The 15,648-nt window shown below is 39.6% G+C and overlaps 1 protein-coding gene and 1 long non-coding RNA gene across 3 annotated transcripts; one reads left to right on the top strand and one right to left on the bottom strand.

Moving 5' to 3' along the window:
• Positions 1–5,245: 5,245 nt before the first annotated feature.
• Positions 5,246–11,862, bottom strand: ppil1 (peptidylprolyl isomerase (cyclophilin)-like 1). Of its 2 annotated transcripts, none has more exons than XM_052034842.1 (4): positions 11,662–11,862; positions 8,370–8,524; positions 6,199–6,267; positions 5,246–5,719 (listed from the first exon to the last, which is right to left on the bottom strand). In XM_052034842.1, the coding sequence occupies exons 1-4, from the start codon at positions 11,715–11,717 to the stop codon at positions 5,493–5,495; spliced, it is 507 nt and encodes a 168-aa protein (XP_051890802.1). In that variant the 5' UTR covers positions 11,718–11,862; the 3' UTR covers positions 5,246–5,492. The 2 variants fall into 2 exon arrangements, with proteins under 2 accessions (XP_051890802.1, XP_051890803.1); XM_052034843.1 differs by having other exon boundaries at positions 11,658–11,762.
• Positions 11,863–11,965: 103 nt separating this feature from the next.
• LOC127580876 (uncharacterized) lies at positions 11,966–13,375 on the top strand. Its single transcript, XR_007957893.1, has 3 exons — positions 11,966–12,077; positions 12,339–12,508; positions 13,243–13,375. It is a non-coding gene; the product is annotated as an uncharacterized LOC127580876 (long non-coding RNA).
• The last annotated feature ends 2,273 nt before the right edge of the window (positions 13,376–15,648 follow it).

Here is a 15,648-nt window from a genome sequence, read left to right as displayed (position 1 = left end):
CCATAGATCCCTCAAGGTTGCCCTGCAGGTCGATAGGGATGTTAAGAAGGCTTATGGAGTATTGGCCTTCATTAGTCGGGGTATTGAGTTCAAGAGCCACGAGGTGATGTTGCAGCTCTATAGAACTCTGGTTACACCACACTTGGAGTATTGTGTTCAGTTCTGGTCGCCTCATTATAGGAAGGATGTGGAAGCTTTAGAGGGGGTGCAGAGGAGATTTATCAGGATGCTGCCTGGATTGGAGAGCATGTCTTATGAGGATAGTTTGAGTGAGATAGGGCTTTTCTCTTTGGAGAGAAGGACAATGAGAGGTGACTTGATAGAGGTGTACAAGATGATAAGAGGCATAGATCGAGTGGACAGTCAGAGACTTTTTCCCAGGGCGAAAATGGCTAACAGGAGGGGGCATAATTTTAAGGTGATTGGAGGAAGATATAAGGGGGATGTCAGAGGTAAGTTTTTTTACACAGAGAGTGGTGGGTGCGTGGAACACACTGCCAGCAGAGGTTGTGGGGGCAGATACATTAGAGACATTTAAGAGACTCTTAGATAGACACATGAATGATAGAGACATGGAGGGCTATGTGGGAGAGAAGTGTTAGATAGATATTAGAGCAGGATAAAATGTTGGCACAACATCGTGGGCCGAAGGGCCTGTACTGTACTGAAATGTTCTATGTTCTATATTAAGAGCTGGCTGGTGATAAGTGGATTCAGGCGAGGAGGTGATAGGCAGATGAGGGAGGGAGGACTGATGTCAGAAGCTGGGAAGTGATAGATGGAAATGATAAAGGACTGAAGATGATGAAATCTGATAGGAGAGGAAGATGGAGCATGCAATAAAGGGAGGAAGGTAGGGAGGGGGGATATAATGGAGTAAAGCTACTCTTATTTAGCAAAAACAGTAAAGAAGGAAGATATTCGGGAATTCCTCTATTACATAAATGAATGACAAGGGGTCAGTTGTAGCACAGCTTGAAGAATAACATGAAAATAGAATAAGAGTTTGCAGTGTCAGTGGACTGGCACCTCAGTAAGGTCGACCACAGTATCCACATACCCCATGCTACAAGAAATTCAACCCAAAGGAAGGCTTCACAACCCTCTCAAACTTGCCTTTGTGTGTTCTTGTGAGAAGGGGCATTAATCATCTCCTTACTTCCCAAATTCTTTCACCATCTGCCTGCCACAGTGGGAGTCTAATGGAATCCTCTCCGTTTACATGCATAAGCACAGTTCCACACATTGTGTAGCTTGACATAATCCCAGACAAGGCAGTCCATTTAACTGCTACCCAGTCTATTGCCATAAACAATGACTCCACCACCACTGGCAGGCAGTGTGTACCATCTACAAGATAAACTGGTAGCAACTTTCTATGGGTCCTTCAACAGCACATACCAAAATTGCAACCTCAGCTGCATAGAAGGACAAGAATTAGAAGGTGCACCTCTAAATTCCCCTACAATTTGCACATCATTCTAACTGTAAATATAATGACATCCTTTCATTGTCACTAGTTAAAATCCTGTAATTTTACTTCATCGTGTGAACTCAGTGGTTCAATGAAGCTGCTCACCAAAAAAATTTTCAAGAATTAGTAATGAACACTAAATATCAACGTTATTAACAATGCCCATATCCCATGAATAAAAACAATACTGTTTATTTTTTAATGCAAAGTGAGTTCAACATTCCTTATAGGTCCACATTGCTTCTCTGGCTTTGATTCTTCTAGTGAGGTTCACATTACCCCATGTTGTGAATGGTATTTGTCACCTCAATGGCATTCTGGTCTTCTCCAATGTGAATCCTAATGTACTAAGTGGCGGACACTCCTGTAGTAGGGAAGATAGTGGGCTGGCTCTGTAGCAGGGTAGATAACAGGACTCTGCAGGGATGGTTGGAACCAGCTCTTCACATAGTTTACCAGCTATCATACAACAAATAGGTTCAGTTGATGGAAGTTACTCTACACAGTGCGAATGAGTTTTGGGGATTATGCACATAATTTGTACATTTATGTCGGATGCATTGTTACAGTTTCCTCAGACTGATCCTTGGGGGGTGAAGTACACAACTCCTTGCATGCGAGTTTTGATGGACGAAGATTAAAAAGGCTAACCACATTTTTGGGATAAAGTACAGATATAAAGATAAATTTACACAAAACACTGTCTGACCTAATGAAATAGGATAGGAGTTTATAGCCATGGAGATGATATAATTTCAATTTAACAATGATGGATAACCATGTTACGAGGAGAAAATTGATAACAAATTTTAATAAGAGTAAGTGGAAGATTCTTTGGTTGGGAACCAGTCATGAAAGGTAATCAAATTAAAACTGTTACAATAGGAGGGCAAAATATGTTGAGAAAAATTGCCTTTAGGTAAGTCCTTGGAATCTGATATGCCTGAAGCAGACACCATTGAACCTCAGGAGGGAAAACTAGAAAGACAGTTAAAACAGCGGTAAGTGGAAGGCTAGGATATAGCAAGCCAGTAGGATTCAGCTTCCACTAAACAGACAACACAGTTTCATAGAGTAATACAGCACAGAACATAGAGCAGTATAGCACAGTACAGGCCCTTTGGCCCACGATGTTGTGCCAACCTATATAAACCTACTCTATGATCAATCTAACCCTTCCCTCCTACACAGCCCATAACCGTCCATTTTCCTTACATCCATGTGCCTATCTAAGAGTCTTTTAAATGTTCTTATCGTATCAGCCTCTACTACCACCCCTGACAGTGCGTTCCAGGCACCCACCACTCTCTGTGTAAAAAATCTCCCCTAAACTTTCCTCCTCTGACAAACTGATATCTCTAGTATTGGCCATTGCCGCCCTGGGGAAAAGATGCTGGCTGTCCACTTTAACTATGCCCCTCATAATCTTTGGCACCTCTATCAGGCCCTTCGAGATGGAAATAGGCCCTCTGGCCCAACTCATCCATGCCGACCACAGTGCTCACAAGCTAGTCCCATTTGCCTGTGTTTGGCTCCTGTCCCTCTAAACCCCTCCTCTCTATTTACTTATCCAAATGTTTTTTGAATGTTGTTATTGTACCTGCCTCAACCACTTCCTCTGGCAGCTCATTCCACATATGCACCATCCTCTACATGAAGTTGCCCCTCAGGTCCCTTTTAAATCTTTTACCTCTCACCTTAAAACTACACCCTCTAGTTTTTAGATCCCCATCCCTGGGAAAAAGACTATATGTGTTAACCCTATCCATGCCCCTCATGGTTTTATACACTTCTATAAGGTCACCCCTCAATCTCCTACGTTCCAAGGAATAAAGACCTAGCCTGCCCAAGCTCTCCCTATAACTCAGGCCCTTGTGATGGAAAAAACTGCAAAAGGGAACAAATGAAACATGCTGAATTTGATAAAAAATAACTTTTGTTTTACTCCCCTTCCTTGGCTTACTGTTTCTTCACCTATTGAAAGGAATTGTCCAGCATCGGAGGTTACATTTTGCACCATGCATTTACAATGTAATCACTGTGTATTAGCTCATAAATATCCAAATTGGTACAAGAATTAACATAGAAAATTATTAAATTTTCAGGAGAGGTCAAGTGCATAAAGACTTAACTTCAAATCAGCAACACTGTTCGATATGGATTTTCATGGAGAGACAATGGCCATTTACTGAGATCTGGAAACAATGATTTCAAAGCAATTATTCATAAAATGAACATACAGAACACCTCTGTGTAAATGTAGTGTCTGATAAAGAGCACAGAATTTAACTGAAAGCTGCAATCTCTACAGAAGTCTACGTGGGGTGGATAGAAACCACACATAGGCTCAGCCGTTTGAAGGATAGTGTTCTGGTGATTACAGATTCAGCTGCCACCGAGCTAATGATCAGTGCATGACGGTAAGCTCACATCTAACCTTCCATCATCCTACTTTCACCTGACCACACAATCTTTTCTACCTTATAACAGCCAGATGTGCCAAATGCATCTGCTTTACCTGCCCAATTTGCTCACTGTGTACCTTTCTGATTTCAGACATCCAACATGTACCACCTGTTCAGTCCCCAGAAGGGGAGTTGTCAGGACATACAACAGTTCTGCTCCAGAACATTAGGGCAGCCTATTGGTAAAAACTGTGGAAATGCAAGGGTCATGGTCTTAAAATCTGTATAAGAGGATGGAGTCATCCAGCTCCAACCTTGGGCATGGTGGAGCATGGGCCCTATTCCTACTAGAATGTTTACCTCCACATCAACATTTATAGACCACGTATGACACAACATATGATGCCCAAGGTCACAAATTCCCATCACAGCACAGTGGAGTACATGTGCTGCAGTGGATTCATGACTTATGACTTCATGACTCCTGATTTATTTTTTGCCAAGGATTTCAAATGTGTCATGGTGGTAAGGTCTTCCAACTTCCATACTGCCCAGTTTTAAGTGCCCTGTGTATGATATTGCCTGAAATGAATCAGAAGCCTTGGTGTACATGACCAAGGATCCCTTAAGTTCCTCCAGCTCACCCAAACCAGGCCACTCATAGTTTAAGAAACTTAATAGCCTCCTCTGATTTAAAGAAAACAACCAATTTAGCTAATCTTTCTATGTAACCAAGTTTGTATGGCTTCCTCCAGATGCTCCTCATTAATCTCTTCAAGCTCCCTAATGCTACTGCATTCCTATACAGTGGTGATCAAAATGGCTTGCAGTAGTGTAACCGTAGTTTAACTGGTGTTTTACACAGTTCCAGCATGATGTACCTGCTTCTATATTCTATGCTTCAGCAACGAAAGTAAAGCATCCCGTATGCCTTCTTAACTACCTCATCTTCTTGTTTTGGTACCTCTAGGCACCCTCACTTCAACATCTGTTTTTTTTTAAACCCTCTGCACTCTTTTGAATCCTACCATTTATGACATATTCCCTTCCCTTGTTTGCCTTCCGCAAATGCATTACCTTACACTTTCCCAAGACCCAATTCCTATTGCTACTTCCCTGCCCACTTGAATCGCCCATTGCTATCTTTCAGCAATTTAATCTATAGCTTTCTTTCACTTTATTAACTATAGGGACAATTTTGTATTAGCTATAAACTTCTTGATCATGCTTTCTACATTTGTGTAAATTATTGATATATGTATACCATATATCAATTATCTCTTATCCACCTGCAATTTTGTTTTTGTTTACATAACTAAAATGCATAACATATTACACAAATGATATAATGAAACTTCTGTTAATTTTAACAATTTTAATCAGATGAGCTGGAGGTACACATGCAACTCAAGTATCAATACAAAATAAATTGGAGAAGTTATCAATGGCAAAGAAATTGATTTAAACACCAAGATGAATCCGTATGCCGCTGCATGCTTTTTGAATGATACCACAATTACAAATACACCAAATTTGTGTACAGGAAGGTCATTAAAACACATGCCTAGGAACTCCAAATTATTATATGAAAACATAATTCTTGGGTTCTAGCCTTAACTTAATTCGCTTACACTAGCTTTTAGAATTATTACATCATCCATCGGTCGGTCTTCACGATTGGTCTCCACAAGTTCAATACGTTTAGCTACTGACAATCCATGACAGATACGACCAAAGATTGTGTGCTTGCCATCCAGTACTGGTGTAGGTCCCAGAGTTAAAAAGAACTGGCTGCCATTTGTATCTGGACCTGCATTTGCCATGGCAAGGATCCCTGCACCTTTGAAAAGGGGAGACATGGTAAAATTAGTTATGACTGAAGTCATTACCCAGAAGGTTGAGATTTAATTGATGGCTATGCAAGATAAAATCTATTAAATGGAAGCATTTGACTTACATTACTTGTTAATTTTTATACTTTGCAAATAACACTTGAAAGATAAATTAATTTAGCATGATTCTGACAAAAGTAAAATTAGACCAAGTTTGATCAATGCACACAAAACAATAACTACCATAATTATGAAACTCACATCCTACATGATACTACTAACACTGAATCTAGAAATTACAGCCACACCAAGTCACATAATCAAAAGCCATTAAGACAATAATGAGCATTTTAAAAACATACAAACAAAATAGCTTAGCATTATGGAACTGCAGATTTTTAAATTACGGCAATTTTTCTCCCAAACCCTCAGGATTTGTTAAACAATGGCAAAACCTTTGAAATCTCAAAACAGGCAGTAAATTTACCTGTGAATTTTAAATCTTTATGTAATTCATCCTCAAAGTGTTTTCCATATATAGATGATCCTCCTCTACCTGTGTACACAAGCAATAAGAGTCGGTATTAATTGAAAACAGTGATAATCAGATGCGCTTCCATTTCGTAAAACAAAATCATAATCTTCTAATAGTACAACAAATATAATGTTCACAATTTAAATTATGAATAGTGGGTAATTGAAGGGGAAAAATTTGCACAAGGTTAGAGAAAGAGTAGGCAGTGGGACTGGATAGCTATAATTGGCCCTTTACTGTGCTAATTCATTCTATGATTGAATCATAGGAACACCTCATAATATGCTTTTAATGAACTCCCAATATCAAAACAGGGCAAGTTGTTTCAGAAAAGTATATGGAAATCTTAGAACAGTATTTCCCAGATGAATGCATAAATGGAATTTGGAAATGGAAAGGTTTACAAACAGTAATTAAAAGTTATAGATTTTGAGAGAGCTGCAAATGTTTTACTAATAGCTTTAATTGTAGTGTCTAATGGTATAGCAGCCCCCTCACTATGTTACAGTTGCAACCTGCATAATATCTTATATCTGCATTATTGTTTTATGAACAGAAATCATTGATCAAAAGTAATCTAATGTCTGGGCCCAGTAGACCTCTTTAATGGTTGGTTCTTTAGCCCCTAAGAAACATAAAGGTCTTTGCACGACATACTAAATAGTATTAGGCTGAAGACAGATGAGAATCACTCATTTGGCAAACTCAGACTGATTTGGATGCCACTCATACATTAATTATCAGTTATTTATGTTTGTGTTATTTATGTATGAGTGGTGAATTTGCCAATATTAAAGATGTCAATTCAATAAACTTGAAAACATTTTTTTTCTCCCCAAGTGCAAGTTAGCTCACAGCTAACAACACTGAACTAATGAAACACAAAATAAAATGTATCCCTGTGACTTGTTAAGTATAGTAGTTAATGTTCTGTTCAATATTAAGTGCACAGTGAAATTCAAGTTCTCATTTTGATTCAATGTGGGCACAATCTAACAGAAGCATTTACTAAGGTACAGATGTTACCATAAGTTTGAAAAGTCATTTTAGTGGGATACAATTCAACATGAAGCACTACATGCAGCAATGTTTTAGTGCACTAAAAATGGTGCAAACCAACTTATAGACTTTATTCCTGGAACCATTTTGAAAATGACATACTTAATGTATTTACTCTGATTACTTATTATCTTTGCTTCAGTGATTGCTTAATAGAAATAAATTTGATTAATTTAGCCTTTACAGAGTAGCCCGTGAATGCAATTTTTTAGATCAACAGAAAATACTTTGATAACATGGCTCAAGTTATGTTTACCGTTCCTCTGCTAAAGAGGGAATGGGGAAAAGGGAGATGCTTCTTGAACCACTTTTGGTGAATGGAATATTTTGTGATCACCAAAACAGAGGAGGTACAAAAAAAACTAAACTGCAGTACTAAAAACTGGATTGGCTGTATTTGTTTTCCCTAGAGCGAAGGAGGCTGAGGGGTGACCTGATAGAGGTATACAAAATTATAAGTGTCATAGGCAGAGTAGATAGTTTAAAATTTTTTCTTCATGGTATGGGTATCAAAATCAAGAGGCCAGAGGTTTCAGGTAAAAGGAAGGGGTTTTAAAGGGGATTTGAGGGGAATGTTGTTTTTTTTACATAGTGTGGTTGATATCTGGAACTTGCTGCCAAAGAAGGTGATGTAGTCAGATATAATCACTACTTCTAAGAGATCTTCAGACAGGCACTTAAATAGGCAAGGCATAGAAGAATACGAACATAATACGAGCAAAAGGAAGTAGTATAGATGGGCAAAAAGGCTGGTCCGGACATGGTTGAATGAAGGGCCCTTTTCTGTGCTGTACAACTCTATGACTCAATTGTTGCAATTTAAAAAAAAATCATATCCAAAACGGCAAGTTCCACCAAACTCCTTCTAAGCAGGGTGCACAACACAATCCAGTTTTAAGTTGGTATTGTTGGGAAACACCATCCGGTAGACCACAAGAGTTGCTAGGCTTCTGAATCATACTTGGAAGCTGATGTCAAATATGGAAAATGAGTATTATATATCTTGAGTCGTCAACACAAATGCCTCTTGCTTTGCTGGTGATGAGATTCTTGTACTTTCTTACCTGTTCCTGTTGGGTCTCCTCCTTGAATAACAAAACCACTGATCACTCTATGGAACTTTGTGCCATTGTAATAACCCCTTCGAACCAGCTCAGCAAAGTTTCTGCAGGTTTTTGGTGCGTGCTTCCAATACAGCTCCAGTGAAATGTTTCCCATACTGTTTCAAAATTGAAAATTATAACAAGTTTGAATTAGATTATTAAGCTAAAGTAACAAAAAATGCTGGAAACACTCAACAGGTTAGACAACATTCAGTGGAGAGAGAACTGAGCTAATGTTTCAGGCCATTGACTGATCTGATGAAGAGTCATTAGCCTGAAATGTTAACTTGGTTTGTCTCCCCTGAGAGACCTGCTGAGTATTTCCAACACTTTGTTTTTATTTCAGATGTCCAACAGGTACAATTTTTTTTATTATTGTCAGGATAAGTTAGTCCTAAATGAATTTAAGCAGAAACTTTTGTTCCACATAAATACCCCAAAACATTGGTTTCTGTAAAATCAGTGCATTTCCTTGTATTAAGAAATCCAGAACATTGAGGGAAAAAACATGTTTTTTAAAAAATCCTTTAAAAAACAGAACCAAGTAACTTTCTTTGAATCAAAATGTACAGGACAAATAGCATCTGAATATCAGTGGCAAAATCTAACACTTGAGAGGATTGTACAGTGTTGGCCCTTCTGATTATGATAAAGTGGCCATGGGTATTCCTACCTGTAAATTTACACTGAGTGAAGAGCAGAAAGTTCTCAGGGTGTGGTCTCTGGCCTGGAAGAATCCGTACAACCAAGATTTGCAGATAATAAGTGAAAATGGATAAATAAAAAACTCTGAAGCTTTTACTATTTTATTGCTGGTTAATATGAAAAAGTTGTGCTCTCTTTTCCTCAAAGTTAAGTTTTGGAGAGATTAGTTTAATCATAAACAGAAAGGAAACCTGTCACTATACATAGAAAATGCTAGAAATTCTATAAACATGGCAGCATCTGCTGAGAGAGAAATTATTAATCTTTCAGGTCAACGATCTTCATCAAAAGTTGGTAAAAGTTACGCACATGCTGGTTTTTAAGATGTAAAGAAACAGAAGCAGAAAGAGAACAGAAGAGTTCTATCACTAGATGGAAGGCAGGAGAAATTAATTGGCAAAAATGGGTGACAGTGCAAGGTGAAAGGTGAGTAGTACAGTAGTTAGTGCTGCAGCTACACAGTCCTAGCGATTTGGTTCAATCATGACCTCTGCTGCTGGGGGTTCGTGTGTGCTTGTGGAGTTTGCACATTCTCCCTGTGACTGCTTGGCTTCTCACGGGTGCTCTGGTTTCCTCTTGTATCAGAAAGAGACATTAATGGGTTAATAGGCTACTATAAATTTGTGTGTGTGTGTGTGTGTGTGTGTGTGTGAGTGTGAGTGAGTGAGTGAGTGAGTGAGTGTGAGTGTGAGTGTGTGAGTGAGTGAGTGAGTGAGAGTGTGATAGAAGAATGGGAAAAGGGCTGAGGGGGGTGTTTCAAGAGCCACCATAGGTCTCCCTTGGTGTAGTAAGGAAATATGGGAAAGAATGGTTAACAAATGAAACTGCAAACACTGGAATCAGAAATGAAAACAGAACTGCTGGAAGAGCTCAGCCAGTCAAGCAGCATCTGTGTAAAGAGAAACAGGTCAACATTTGGGGTCAGCGACTCTCCCTCAGAACCTCAGCTGCAGGAGTTTTGTCAGGTTGTTAAACTAGTCCTAAATTCAGTTGAGGAAGAGTTGCTGACCAGAAACATTGACTGGCTGAGTTCTTCCAGCATTTGTGATTTTGTACCTGAAAAAATGTGAGGTGTTGCACCTTGACAGGACTAATGTCAAGAGGCAGTACACTCTTAAGGGCAAGACCCTTAACAGTTTTGAAGAGCAGAGAGACCTTGGCGTGCAAGTCCATGACTCATTGAAAGTGGCTACACAGGTAGACAAGGTGGTTAAGAAGGCTTATGGAATGCTCGCATTTATTAGTCGGGGTATTGAGTATAGGAGTCAAGAAGTTATGATGCATCTCTATTGAACTCTGGTTAGGCCACATTTAGAGAATTGTGTGCAATTCTGGTCACCTCACTATAGGAAGGATGTTGAGGCTTTAGAGAGGTGGCAGAGGAGGTTTACTAGGATGCTGCCTGGATTAGAGGGCATGTGCTACCAGGAGAGGCTGGACAAACTTGGGCTCTTTTCTCTGGAGCGGCGGAGGCTGAGGGGGTGATCTGTTATGTGTATAAATTATGAGGGGCATAGATAGGGTGGATTCAGAACAGACATGAGGGGTACGATTTTTACTGAGAGTGGTGGATGCCTGGAATGCATCGCCTGATAGGGTGGTGGAGGCAAATTCATTGGGGGCTTTTAAGAGGGGCTTGGATGGGCACATGAATGAGAGGAAAATAGAGGAAAATGGGCATTCTGTAGGAAGGGGGGAATAGCTATGTCAGCACAACATTGTGGGCTGAAGGGCCTGTTCTGTGCTGTACTGTTCTATGTTCTATATGTATGAGAATAAGATAAGATTTCTTTTTTAGTCACATGTACATCGAAACACAGTGAAATGCATCTTTTTGTGTAGAGTGTTCTGGGGGCAGCCCGCTAGTGTCGCCACGCTTCCAGCTCCAACGTGGCATGCCCACAACTTCCTAACCCATACGTCTTTGGAATGTGGGAGGAAACCGGAGCACCCGGAGGAAACCCACGCAGACACATGGAGAACGTACAAACTCCTTACAAAGAGAGGCCGGAATTGAACCCGGTCACTGGCAGTGTAACAGCATTACACTAACCGCGACACTACCGGGACAAGGAAAGAAACAAAAGGGAGACACAAGAGACTACAGATGCTGGAATCTGGAGCAACAAACAATCTTGCTGGAGGAACTCAGCGGGTCGAGCAGCATCTGTAGGGGGAAAGGGATTATCGACCTTTTGGGTTGAAACCATGCTTCAGGACTGGGTTCATTGGAGACAAAAGGGGGTGGAAACAAGAAAAACAAAATCATTATCACTATTAAGTTTATAGCCAAAAAAATCCTTAAAACAAAACTGGCATACGAATAAGATTGTCCAACTCTAACATAGAAACTTAATAACGATTCTTTGGACAACTAAAATTTTAAATCATCTGCAATCACGTTATAATGTAAAGCCACGCGAGGCTGCTGGGGGAAGAGGAAACGAGCCCACTCTGGTCCTCTCCTCGGTGATAACTAAGTACTTGTCGGTACAACTGCAAGTTCCGAGCCAAGCGAACTCCACAACCCACTCGTCCCCGCACCTACGTCGTTTCCAGCGTGACATTTGGGGGCTGCCATGTGTCCGGAGGGATCCCCGACATGCTGAGTGCAACTCCGCCGCACAAGAAGCTCAGCACTTCATGCAAACAGCAGCCTCCCTTCAGTGTCACCACAAATACGCCTCGGCTGGCAGGTTTAGTCGCAGACCAGACAAGGCAAACTCTGGCTTTCAAACAAGCTCATCAAACTCCCCCAGGATCTTAGTGATCTCAGTCGTCGTCCGTTTACAACACATTATTCTATTGAAAAAAAGTTTGGAAACGATTACAATATTTGTTTATTCTCTAAACAGGTCTGTTTGATTTATAGGAGAAGGAAAATCATTATCACCATTTACAGCCAAAAAAAGTCTTCGAACAACTCCTAAGCAAAGCGTATCTAAAATAAAGCTCTATCTTGAAGTAGGTGACTAGTTTCTTAACAAGTATTATTCAGCTTCTCCGATCCATTTTTATCAAGAACAATTAAATATCAATTATAATTTGTTTAATATATTAAATACTTAATATGAGTGTGTATTTGAGAGAGAGAGAAAACTCAAATATTTATAGTTATTCAGAATAACTAAGTGCAGCTGAGGTGAGTTGCTCGTCCTGATTCTCCCTTAACAGATTTGTCTTGACTGCTGTTTATTTCTGGAATGTTCTGTTTTTTTATTTTAGATTTCCAGCATATTGCAGCAATTTGCTGCCGAGTAAAACTCAGTCTTCTGCAGAAAAGAGAATGCTCTGTGGAGATCTAACTTATCTGGGAACTTGCTAAGTTTAACTGGAGTCCCTCAAGAAAATTACCAGGACTTTGGAACAAACACCAGATCCCTGCAGGAGGAAAGGTCAGTTCTCCAGAGCAACATGCACATGCTCAATGTGGTGATTATTTGGTGTCAACAGTATCAGTTTATTGTAATTTTTCCCAGGTTTTGTCGATCTGATAGAGGTCCTTATGAAAGAGTAGATACAGAGAAGTTGCTTCCATTTATGGGGACAACCAAATCTGGGGATGTAACTATACGAAATTTACTAATAAATACAATAATAAATTCAGAGTAAATTTTGTAATCCAGGCTGCTTAGAATATAGTATTTGCTATGACAATGACTGAGTCAATTGCATTGATTTTGATCAGGTAACCATCAAAATAGTAGCTTGTGTTAATAAGGTTAAATGAAAATGGATTGAAGAAGGCTCATATTTAGTCAAAGCACATGTATGGGCCAAATGGCTAGTTTCCATTATTAAAACAGAAAATGATGGAAATGATCAACACGTGAAAAAAAAGTTAACATTTGAAATCAATGATCTTTCAAGAGACCATTTTATCTTCTGTATGTTCTGTGTAACTATATGAGAGATTACACATTACAAATATGCTAGTGCCTAAGAGCATTCTTACACACTTTGATCTGGCACTAAAATGGGTTCTGGTACGCTGCAGGTAGTTGATGTGCAAAAAGAGAGAGAAGCTAATGATCAAGATGGCATTAGAAATTCTACTTGACTCTAAGCCATTTGAAGTCCTGATGCAAGGTCTCAACCTAAAATGTCAACTATCCCTTTGTCTCTACAGATGCTGCCTGACCCACTGAGTTCCTCCAGCAGTTTGTTTTTGTGCTCTGAAATAATCCAGTCATTTTCCATTTCTATATTGAGACCTCCACAGCATGAAACACAGGTAAAACCTGTAGAATGTTTTGGAAAATTGTAGCAGATTTTTACTTAAAATAAAAATAATCAAGAGTTGTCAAACAATTAACATTGATGTTATATATTAATCTGTATTAATTTGAAAACTAATAAAAAGATTGAAAAAGAAAAAGAGTTGTCAAACAATTACACAATGAAATGTTCTAAATTGTCAATTAAAAATTGGTCACATATCTTCATTAACGATGCTTCACATTTCAAATCATCAGCAACAATGGTAGATGTTGTCTATATGGACTTTACTAAGGCATTTGACAAGGTCCTGCACAGTCGGCCAGTTCAGAAGGTTAAGGCACACAGGATCCAAGGCAAGCTGGCTAATTGGATCTAAACATGGCTCAGAGGAAGGATGCACTTTTGATTGTAAGTTTGTGATCAGCGATGTGCCACAGAGATCAGTGCTAGGACCTTTGTGGTGTGCAATATATTATCAACAACTTAGATGTGAATGTAGAAGGTATGACTAGTAAGTTTGTAGATGCCACAAAAGTTGTTGGTGTTGTAGATAGTGAGGAAGGTTGTCTGAACCAACAGCAGGATATAAATTAGATGGAAAGTTGGGTGGAGCGTTTGTAGATGAAAGTTAGTCCCAAGAAATGCAAGGTGATGCATTTTGGGAAATCAAATATTGCTAGGACCTATACAGTAAATGGTAGGGCACTAAGGAATGTTAATGAACAGAGAGACCTTGGGGTTCAAGTCCACAGTTTCCTGAAAGTGTCAACACAAGTAGACCGGGTGGTGAAGAAGGCACATGGCACACTCACTTTCATTGGTTGGGGCACAGAATATAAATGTTGGGGTGTTATGTTGCAACTTTACAAAACACTAGTTAGACTGCACTTGGAGTGTTGTGTGTAGTTCTGGTCGCATTACTGTAGGAAGGATATGGTGCAGAGGAGATTCACTAGTATGTTGCCTGGTTTGGAGAACTTTAGTTATGGGGAGAGATTAGATAGGCTGTTTGTTTCCCCTGAAGCCAAGGAGGCCAAGTGGTGACCTGACTGACAAATATAAAAATTATAAAAGGCATGGTGGTCTGAATCTTTTTTCCATGGTATGGGTATCAAAAATAAGAGGACATAGATTTAAGTTGAGAGAACGAGCTTTAAAAGAGAATTGGAATTAGTTTATTATTGTCACTTGTACTGAAGTATAGTGAAAAACTTGCCTTGCATACCGTCATGCAGATCAGTTCATTACACAGTGCATTGATCCTGGTGGTACATGCTTTCAGGCTTTTGTATCTTCTGCCTAATGGGAGAGGGAAGAAGGGAGAATGTCTGGGTGGGTGGGGCCTGTGATTATGCTGTCTGCTTTACCGAGGCAGCGAGAAGAATGGACAGAGTCCACAGAGGGGAGGCTGGTTTTGTGATGTGCTGAGCTGTGTCCACAACTCTCTGCAGTTTCTTGCAGTTCCAGGCAGAACAGTTGCCATACTAAGCCGTGATGCATCCAGATAGGATGTTTTCTATGGTGCAAGGGGAGAGTTTTCTACACAGAGAGTGGTTGGTACATGGAACTCATTGTCAGAGGAATTAGACAGGCACTTAAATAGGCAAAACATAGAAGGATATGGACCTAGTGTAGGCAAATGGGAGTAGTGTAGATGAGAAAAAAGGTCAGCATGGGCGTGTTGGGCCAAAGGACCCATTTCTGTGCTGTACAACTCTATAAAATCTCACTATTTCATCAGATTGGATGGATGCTTTATTCAAATTTCAGAACGCATTTAATACCCAAACAGATGGTCATATTTATAATGTTATGTGTTATTGCTGGGGCACACTCTTATTTCATTAGACTGATAGTTATTACTTTTCTGATAGCACAAAATTATGGAATTGCTTAAAAATGGAAAAGCTGCAAATGCTGGAAATCAAAAATCAAAACATAAAATGCTGGAAACAGCAGGTCAGGCAGCACCTGTGGAATGAGAAACAGTTTGAATGTTTCAAGTCAATGACCCTTTCTCACTTTGATCTGAAAAAACATGTTAGTTTTAAACTGCAGAGAGGGTGGGGAGGGATGGATAGGACCAAGAAAATATCTCTGATAGGGTGAGACCAGGGTTGGTGAGGTGATTCCACCATTTACAGAGCTGTGTAGATGATAGATTAATGAGAGATGTCTTCCTTGTTCTTTAACCTTTTTGTTTGCTTTACCATAGTTGACAGAGTCCTCAACTAGGTCTCATCTATTGCTCCTAGTGTGTGGGTGAGTAGAATCAGTGGGGAGTTGATAGGAATATGGAGAGTATAAAATGAAA

The sequence above is a fragment of the Pristis pectinata genome, chromosome 20 (assembly GCF_009764475.1).
Source record: "Pristis pectinata isolate sPriPec2 chromosome 20, sPriPec2.1.pri, whole genome shotgun sequence".
Lineage (NCBI taxonomy): Eukaryota > Metazoa > Chordata > Chondrichthyes > Rhinopristiformes > Pristidae > Pristis > Pristis pectinata.
The sequence above is the reverse complement of the archived record's forward strand: the minus strand, read 5'-3'. Positions and strand labels throughout refer to the sequence as shown.